The sequence below is a fragment of the Neomonachus schauinslandi genome, chromosome Y, assembly GCF_002201575.2.
Source record: "Neomonachus schauinslandi chromosome Y, ASM220157v2, whole genome shotgun sequence".
NCBI lineage: Eukaryota > Metazoa > Chordata > Mammalia > Carnivora > Phocidae > Neomonachus > Neomonachus schauinslandi.
In genome coordinates, this window is record NC_058420.1 from 4378106 (window position 1) to 4388034 (window position 9929).

At 39.1% G+C, this 9929-nt stretch overlaps 1 protein-coding gene across 1 annotated transcript; it reads left to right on the forward strand.

Annotated features, from left to right (window-relative positions):
* Positions 1 to 2442: 2442 nt before the first annotated feature.
* On the forward strand, positions 2443 to 9927 carry LOC110582150 (neuronal membrane glycoprotein M6-b-like; the record flags this gene model as incomplete). Its single annotated transcript, XM_044912039.1, has 6 exons — positions 2443 to 2453; positions 4054 to 4210; positions 6826 to 6994; positions 8441 to 8514; positions 9489 to 9554; positions 9904 to 9927. Coding segments are annotated over exons 1-6 (501 nt in total), but the record flags the coding sequence as incomplete, so codon positions are not given.
* Positions 9928 to 9929: the final 2 nt, after the last annotated feature.

Below are 9929 nucleotides of genomic sequence, written 5' to 3' on the forward strand. Positions count from 1 at the left end.
CCAAGATGTCCATCGACAGATGAATGGATAAAGAAGATGTGGTGTATATACAATGGAATATTATGCAGCCATCAAAAGGAATGAAGTCTTACCATTTGCAACGATGTGGATGGAACTGGAGGGTATTATGCTGAGCGAAATAAGTCAATCAGAGAAAGACATGTATCATATGACCTCACTGATATGAGGAATTCTTAATTTCAGGAAACAAACTGAGGGTTGCTGGATTGGTGGGGGGTGGGAGGGATGGGGTGGCTCAATGATGGACATTGGGGGGGGTATGTACTATGGTGAGTGCTGTGAATTGTGCAAGACTGTTGAATCACAGACCTTTACCTCTGAAAAAATAACACATTATATGTTTAAAAAAAGAAGAAGATAGTAGGAAGGGAAAAATGAAGGGGGGAAATTGGAGGGGGAGATGAACCATGAGAGACTATGGACTCTGAGAAACAAACTGAGGGTTCTAGAGGGGAGGGGGTGGGGAATGGGTTGGTCTGGTGTTGGGTATTAAAGAGGGCATGTATTGAATGGAGCACTTGGTGTTATATGCAAACAATGAATCATGGAACACTACATCAAAAACTAATGATGTAATGTATGGTGATTAACATAACAATAAAATTTTAAGAAATATTTAAAAAAAAGAAATCAAAGAGGAAAAAACAAAAACAAAATACCTTGCGAAAAATGAAATGGATGCACCCTGGTTTAAAATCCTTGCAACTCAGTGAAAGAAGTTGTAAGAGGAAAGTTTCATGATACAAGCCTACTTCAAGATACAAGAGGAATCTCAATCTAACTTAAACCTCAAGAAACTAGGGAAAGAAAAAGAAACAAAGCTGAAAGTTATTAGAAGGAAATAATAAAGTTTAGATATAAAGAGAGACTGGCAAAAAAAATAAGAAACTAAGAGCTGGCACTTTGAAAAGATAACCAAAATAGATGACCTTCAGCTATAGTCATCAAGAAAAAAAGAGAGAGGACTCCAAAAAAGAAAATCAGGAATGAAGGAGAAGTAACAACTGATACCACAGAAATACAAAGGATTATGAAAGACTACTATGTAAAATTATAAGCCAACAAATTGGACAACCTAGAAGAAATGGAAAAATTCCTAGAAATAATTTTCTAAAACTGAATCAGGAATAAATAGAAAGTTTGAACAGACTGATTGCTAGTCACAAAATTGAATCAGTAATCAAAAAATTCCCAAAAAACAAAATTCAGGATCAGATGACTTCATAGGTGATTCTACCAAACATTTAAAGAAGAGTCAATACCTATCCTTATTAAACTATTCCAAAAATAGAAAAGAATTCTTACAAATTCATATTATGAAGCCAGTATTATCATAACAAAATCAGACAAGGACACTACAAAGAAAATTACAAACCAGTATCTCTGATGAACATAGACACAAAAATTCTCAACAAAATATTAGCAAACTTAAATCATAATATATTAAAAGGATCATTCACCATAATTAGGTGGGACTTATTTCAGATATGAAAGTATGGTTCAATAGCTACAAATCAATATGATACAGCACATTAACAAACAATGGACAAAATGTATATGGTCATCTCAATAGATGCAGAAGAAGCATTTGACATAATTCAACAAACATAAACATACAAAACTACCTACACAAACATAAAAACTCTCAAAAAATTTGGTTTAATGGGAACATCCTTCAACATAAGAAAGTCAAACTGAGGGCGCCTGGGTGGCTCAGTTGGTTAAGCGACTGCCTTCGGCTCAGGTCATGATCCCGGGGTCCTGGGATCGAGTCCCGCATCGGGCTCCCTGCTCTGCGGGGAGCCTGCTTCTCCCTCTCCCACTCCCCCTGCTTGTGATCCCTCTCTCGCTGTGTCTCTCTCTGTCAAATAAATAAATAAAATCTTTAAAAAAAAAAAAAAAAAGAAAGTCAAACTGAGAGCTAACATCATAGTCAATTGTGAAAAACTGAAAATTTTTCCTATGAATAGTCAGATTTATAGATACAGAAATTAGAATGGTGGTTGTCAGAAGTTAGAGGGACAGGGAATGGAAATTATTGTTTTGAGAGTATAGAGTTTCAGTTTTGTACAATGAAAAATTTGGAGAATGATAGTGGTGATGGTTGGACAATATCAATGTAATTAGTACCTCTGAACTATATACTTATCGATGATTAAGATAGCAAGTTATAATATGAATATACTAATTAGTACAATAAAAGTAAGAGGAAGACTTTTTTTCTGCCAAAAACTGATGCTTTAATTAAAGTTCACTGTGTGCACATAGCAAAAAAAGTTTACAAAAGATGGAAAAAATGAAAGTAAGGCATTGATGGTTATTTGGAATCCAGGGCGTTTTGGACTGGCAGTGAAATTTCACCTGTTAATAGCCAAGTATACATAGAAATCATCCTGTATACAGTAACTGTGGACATGAAGGATGTTGGCAAGGTTAGACTGATGTTGCCAATCTTCATATCAATATAACACCTTCTAGTTTTCTCATAGGAAATCATCCCTGGGATGTTTGGAAACCCATTGAAGACTTAGCCCAAGTCAAAGCCTACAAGAATAATTTTTTAAAAGATTTTATTTATTTATTTGTGAGAGAGAGAGAGCACAAGCAGGGGGAGGGGCAGAGGGAGAAGCAGACTCCCTGCTGAGGAGGGAGCCAGATGTGGGACTTGATCCCAGGACCCCCAGATCATGACCTCAGCTGAAGGCAGACACTTCACCACCCAGGCATCCCACAAGAATATTTTTAGAACTCTCTGGCAGAAGAATAATTCCTTGGGCATCCTTCCCTGCAGAAAGGCTCTTTCAGGGGTTTAGCCCCAAATCCTTGCCTGCTCATTCTGAAAACATGCTCAGTGGACTCTTAACAACCACATGCATTGATTCTTTAACTATATAAACCCAGCCTTGATATGTTCTCCCTTTTCTCCATTCTTCACAGAGTTTTTTCTCTTTTGGAATCCCAGAGTTTAACAATGCTTGCTCTTGTTTTTTTTTTTTGTTTTGTTTTGTAATTTTAAGAAACTTTACTACACAGAAAAAGGTGCAAATGAATATTTTTGGAACTATACTGGAAACACACTGGATGAGTTCTTAGGGCAAAAACTTTGTTCCTTTTTATCTGTCCATTAATGTCATCCAAAGAAGTAAGTGATGTGGGAAGGGGGAAAGTATTACGGACAGAAGACTTACTGAGTGGCAAAGAAGACAATGTACAAAGAAAACCAAGAAATATTTACCAAGACTGAATCTGGGAAACTTCTAGGAAGCTCTAAAATCCACATGCCCATGCTTCACCCAGACTAACTAAGCCATAATCTCTGAAGATAGAACCCAGTACCTGTATTTTCTAAAGCTTCCACTGATTCTCATGGGTGACCAAAGGGTATGGAATGGTCACCTGGGTCTTTGTAGGTATTCATTAGGACAAAGTTGTGAATTAATGTTCTGTATTTTGACATATTACCATTTGTGTAGTGAAAATATCAGTGCAAAAACATCTGCCCAAGTTAACTCCTTAAGGAAACCCTAAGTGCTTATGTTGGGGGTTCTAACAGAGTAACAATCAGTACGCCTGATTGGAAGGCATTTTGTTATGGCAGAAAAAACATGTTGTCCTTAGACCAGAGTTCAAATGCTGGCTCTGCCACTGACTATGTACCTTTGGATGAGTAACTTAACTTCTCAATATCTGTGTTTACTTACATGCAAAATAAGGATTCTAGCCCTCATGGCAAAGTATGCGGGTATTAAAAGATGACAACTGAGCCTCTGCCCCTGACCATGTAGACCTCTCCCTTGCCTGGGAAGGTTGTTCATTTCAACCTTGGGTCCACCTTGGAAGAAAGGCCTAGTTTGCTATAGGGTGGGCAGGGATGCCTTCCTGGAATGCCCCATGAGCCCACTGAAGCCATTAGCAGGGTGGGAGATGTCACAGGACATTACTAACCCTCATGTCCTCCCTCCAGAGGCTGAAAACCTTCTCTTCACCATGTGGTCAATGTCACTTTTCTGGATCTTGTCTTTCTTTCCATAGAATACAACTGATGCAGTATGTCATCTATGGGATTGCGTCCTTTTTCTTCTTGTATGGGATCATTCTGTTAGCAGAAGGCTTCTATATCACAAATGCAGTGAAGGAGCTGCATGGCGAGTTTAAAACAAGTGCCTGTGGCAGATGCATCAGTGGAATGGTTAGTACAAATCTCTGTCTGACATACAGCCTCACCTCTGGGTATTTTTTTTGTATTTGGTGAAAGGTATGAGAAAATCAAAGGTGGATGAAGAGTCCATGTCACAAATATTGTTCCTACCTATTTATAGTTGGGGATTAATATGATAAAGACCTTCAACATAGTATTGATAATAAATTAAAATCTATTGCTTATAGTATTAAACATTTCTCTTATCAATGTATGGGAAATAAGAATACTAAAAGTTCTTCATATTATCTCAATGCTATCCTTTGTCTTTGAATATTCATATTGAGCCTAAAGCTATACATGTACTATGATTACTTGTCATAACTGCTCTGGAAATATATACCAAATATGCACTGTATCAAGCACAAAGCTGGGAATTTTGCTCATTGCTAGTGGTGCAAAGATTAAAATACAGTCTTCTCAAAAAGCTTATAGGCTAAGATAGGGCAAATTGCAACCGGCAGGCCAAATCCAGGCCACTACCTGTTTTTGTATAGGTAAGAATGGTTCTTGCATTTTTAAATGTTTAGGGGGAAATGTGATGATTCTTCTAAAACATGTGAAAATTATACAAAGTCAAGTTTTAGTTTTGTTGTCATATAGCACAGTATCAGGAGCTTGTATAGTTTCCCCATGTGGGCCTATGTTTTGATTGGTTCTCCTGGAGAAAGCATAGGTGTGCCTGGGGGTGCTTCTGAAAGAGTTCCTCTTAACCAACAGTCACTTTTGTCTGTTGAATCTGTTAGATTGTAATTATTTATATAAAATATCTGTTCTAAAAAGTTGAAAAAACTGTTGCTCAGGGCAGGCTTCATTCATTTTCTCATTGGTCACTTGATCCTTAACACTGTGATTTTGTTGATACATTCAAGGGGATCATTCAACAGACCTATTCTGGAGCATATTAGGAAGACAGAAGTGACAGGGAGTGTTGTTGACAGCTAGAGGAACATGCTAAGGACAGGAAGTTGTATGAGGTGCAAAAGATAAATGAGCTTTGCCCACCACTGACAGCAAAATAATTTTGTCAGCAGAATCCCTGGTACTCTATGGTCCATTATGGGAGGCTTCTACCTGGGAACACACTAAGAAGCATCTCTGAATGCTTAAGGGCGCCATGATAGGAATGGTCCGCAAGAGGACACTCTCCATGGGGCCCTGGCCTACCCTTTGGAACCCTGGCCATCACTGAAAGGCAAAGCTGACAGAGCAAGGAACTACCCAGTCCTTTTTCAAGTTTTTGTGGTGTTACTGAAAAGAACGTAAAGTTTTCTTTTAAAGAGTATGAAAAAGAACACCTCGTTTGGAGTAATGTATCCAAAAGCACTGAGGACAAAGGGTGTGTGAAACTGATGAAACCTACTTCTTTGAATATTTTCACAAATGGAAATGTTTTTGAAAGTGTAAATGTCCTTGGGGCGCCTGGGTGGCTCAGTTGGTTAAGCGACTGCCTTCAGCTCAGGTCACGATCCTGGAGTCCCAGGATCGAGTCCCGCATCGGGCTCCCTGCTCGGCAGGGAGTCTGCTTCTCCCTATGACCTTCCTCGCTCTCTGTCTCTCATTCTCTCTGTCTCAAATAAATAAATAAAATCTTAAAAAAAAAAAAAAAAAAAGAAAGTGTAAATGTCCTTGAAATAAAATAAAAAATGTCGTGTTTCTAGAGTTTCCTGGGGTGACCAACAGGAAGTGGCCTGTCTGAGCCTGACACCAAATGGACCTCCCATGGTTCAAATACTGGGTCTTCTTTATTTCTGTAAGAAATAAAGCAAAACCAGGAAAAATCCAAACACTTGCCACACACTCTGAGGGCATATATTCTGGGAATATAAATACCATAACAGTTTATAGATCGTCTTTCAAGATTCTCTTAAAATTAGTAGTCAGGCAGAAGGTTATAAATAAAATGAAGTGATATCATTCTGTTTTTCCTGAAATTGCCCATAGCAATGTATAGAAGAACAAAATGAAGATTTTTTCCTAAGCCAGAACTTATAGACTTGTAGAACTGCTATGAATGCTAAGGTTGAAAGAAAACTAAAGAGAAATGAGATTTTTGTCACCTATAAATAGGCGACATTTTTTTAATATAATAAAGGCTCGAGCATCCAATGCTTTTGCTAATTTCACAGGGCAATGAAACTAGCCAAGTTCCTTTTGAGAAAACTTCCTGAAGTACTTGTTATTGTACTATCCATATGTTGTGTAAAATAAAGGCAATTTTTGAGAAATAAGTTATAATTCAATTCTGTGACATAATTACCATGGTATATATGGCTGTGTACCTTTCTAATTCACTTTGCAAACTTGGAAAAGGGAGATCACCAAGTGGGGTCTCCTGGCTTTGTTCCTTGAGAGAGGGACCTGCACAAAGTCCCTGAGGTGGCTTTGGGCAGTCACATTCTCCATCGTGCAGCTCTAGAGAGCATGACGGCCCTGCCCCAGCCCTCGCTTCTCCTCTCCCTTGTCACTTTGCCTGTCTCTCTGGTGGCCCAGGTGGTGCTGGGAATGCATCCCACAGATTCAGTATCCATCCAGAGCTGTGTAATAATTTCCTCCCCAGGTGATGGGACACTGCCCGTGATGATTCTTTCTCCTTTTCGGCTCAGTTTGTGTTCCTCACCTACGGGCTGGGAGTGGCCTGGCTGGGCGTGTTTGGTTTCTCCGCCGTTCCCATGTTTATGTTCTACAACATCTGGTCAACTTGTGAAGTCATCAAATCCCAGATCAATGGTACAGCTGCTGTGGAGCAGATCTGCGTGGATATCCGACAATACGGTACCTCCTTGTAATACCCCCAATGAACTTTTATCCTCTTATGCGTATGTCTACACCTTAGTTATTACGTGGGTATCTTTTTAATCACTGTGATCGGTTTCACACGTTCTTCTTTAAAAAAAAAAAAGAGAGAGAAAGTGGAAGAGGGGCAGAGGAAGATGGAAAGAGAAAGAATCTCAAGCCGACTCCATGCCCAGTGGGAGACCTACCTGGGGCTCAGTGTCACGATCCTGACATTATGACCCGAGCCACCAAAACTAATACTTAGACACAACGAACTGAGACCCAGGCGCCCTGGTTTCATACATTCTTCTACTGGAATTGTTTATAGTCTTTCTGTCAATATATCCCGTTTGAAGGATATTTGTACAAACAATTATTCTTGAAATCATTGTTTCACTGACAGTTTGGGGACTTGTCATTTCTCTTCTGAAACATAAAGAGTTACTTCTGGCTGATGGCAAAGAATGGAAGGATATTCAGATTTTATTTTTTTAATCTTTCTTCCTTATATGCTGAGAAAAGTGTAATTTGAGCTATTTTTAATTTTTAAGTACACATATATGCAGAAAACATATGCACTTACCTTTAAATTTAAATGGAAAAGAGAAGCAGCAGCCTATGGACAATTGTTAAATACAGAGAGAACTCAGGGTTACCATGACAGACACATTATAGACTGTGCTTGGCCCATTCTCTGGGGTGAAGGACAGTGTTTTTCTTTTTAAATATTTACAATTAGATTTTCAATCCAAAATTATTTCCAATATATTTACAATTAGACTTTCAATCCAAAATTATTTCCAACACATTAAACATAATAAAATGTATTATAAAACACATGCAAAATACAAATTCAAATTTGTATTTGTAATTACTCTGCCAAATTTCCATGAAAACTTTGTGAGTGTATACTCTCAATTTCAGTGCTTATCTCATGGGAGACTAAAAAGATCTTGTTGTGAGCACCTCTTTTTCAGTTGGAAGGCCAGAAACCAAGACATTTCTATAGAAATGTATTTGACCTAAATGTAATATAACATGTGATATAAAGAATACTTTTATTATAAGAGAGTCATACTATAGTTATTTATTTGTGAAATAATTTTATTTCATAAATTCACTGTAGGGAAATCCTAGTTTTGTAAATCAGTAAATATTCAGTGAACAAAGCATAATTTGTAAAAGGAAAAAAGTCAGGGGAAAGGGTCATATTGTTTAAATTTCTTATTCAACTATGCTCTTGCCCTGTTGTCCAGATGGAGCTTACTTTTTATTTCAAAAGGTCTGGTCTGGGGAGGGCAGACATGTCAAGTGGTCAAGTGTTGTTGAAGAAAAGTGTACAACTGCACTGTAACTGGACCCTGAAGTGGTGAGGTCTAGTGACAGCATGGGGCACTGCAGTGTGTCCTAATAACTAACATTGTGTTGGGATTCACTTCACAGGTATCATTCCTTGGAATGCTTTTCCAGGAAAAATATGTGGCTCTGCTCTTGAGAACATCTGCAACACCAATGAGGTAAACACTTCTCCAGTCAGGGCCTGGACACGGTCACTTGGCAAAGCAGGCTGAGGAAAGAACTCTCTGAGGTAGAAAGAGCAGGAGATGGTGCAAATGCTAGTAAGGAAAGTCTATGTAGACTAAATTGTATGTAATCACTAATAGTAATTTTTGACCTAGCAAATGGCCATTTTATGTGGGCCAGCTATTCAGTAAAGATTCTTAGCAATCAGAAAGGTTCTTCTTTTGGCAATAACATGTACTGATACAAATTCTGCACATCTCAAAACACATGTAGCTTCTTCTCTTTCACTGCCAGCCACATATTTTTTTGAAAGTAGGACATTTGTCACAGAATAAATACAATTTTCTTGAAAAGATTCCCCTGAATTTTTGCATAAACTAACTTTTTAAGTCAATTATAGTTAATTATTTATATTTCCATAGTGTTTTACTGGTATGTCTGTTTGTTTTTAATTAGATTTAAAACCTTTGTTTAAAATATCACAGCTCTAGAATATTTTTAGACATCAGCTTGTAAGTGTTTATAAAGGAAAAGTGGTAAAGGTACTAGTGAGAGTTTGCATATTTAAGAGAATCCTAGCATGCTTTTGGAAAGCAGTGAATCACTGAAATAACCAGCCACTGCCTCCATCTTTAGGCAGTTTGTATATCCAAATTAAGGCGTGTCTCAAAGCAGGGGCTCTCAAAGGTGGCTGCACACTGTAGTCATAGAAGAGAATTCTACTCATGACTGAGGTCCAGCCCCCAGACTGTCAGATTTAATTGGTGTAGGGTATAACCCAGACATCAGAAAGTTTTAGAAAACTCCTAGGTGATGCTTTTCTGCATTGAGTCAGGCTTGAGACAGAGACTTGAAAGGAGTGCACACTGGCATGCAGCCTGGCAGAAAGGAGCTCTTGAGGAGACAGAACGGGGGGACGCCCGTTCCTTCCACAGCCAACGCTCACCTGTGCCCTGTTCTTCCCTAGTTCTACATGTCCTACCACCTGTTCATCGTGGCCTGCGCTGGAGCTGGTGCCACTGTCGTCGCCCTGGTGAGTAGCAACGGCCCCGGGCCCGGCCTAGCGCAGCTCCCCGCTCGAGGCTCCAGCGCCAGATTTGCCTTCCGGCCATACCGTCCGGAGCGCAGCCCTGGCTCCGTCTGGGCTGGAGCACAGGCAGTACCGGTTGCCTGTCCTGGTAACTGAGTATATATAGTGGAATTTGGATTCTTTTGGAAGAAGAGAGAATGTCAATACTTGGAATAGGTGTTGACTACGAATAGTAGTTAACCTAGTTTCCGTTGTGATTATAAACAGGAAAGAAGCCATGCTGGGGAGTCCTGAGTGAGCACCCACCCTGACTGCCTGTATCTTACTGTCATGTTCTGTTCTCTTCCACCAGCTGATCTACATGATGGCTACTACCTA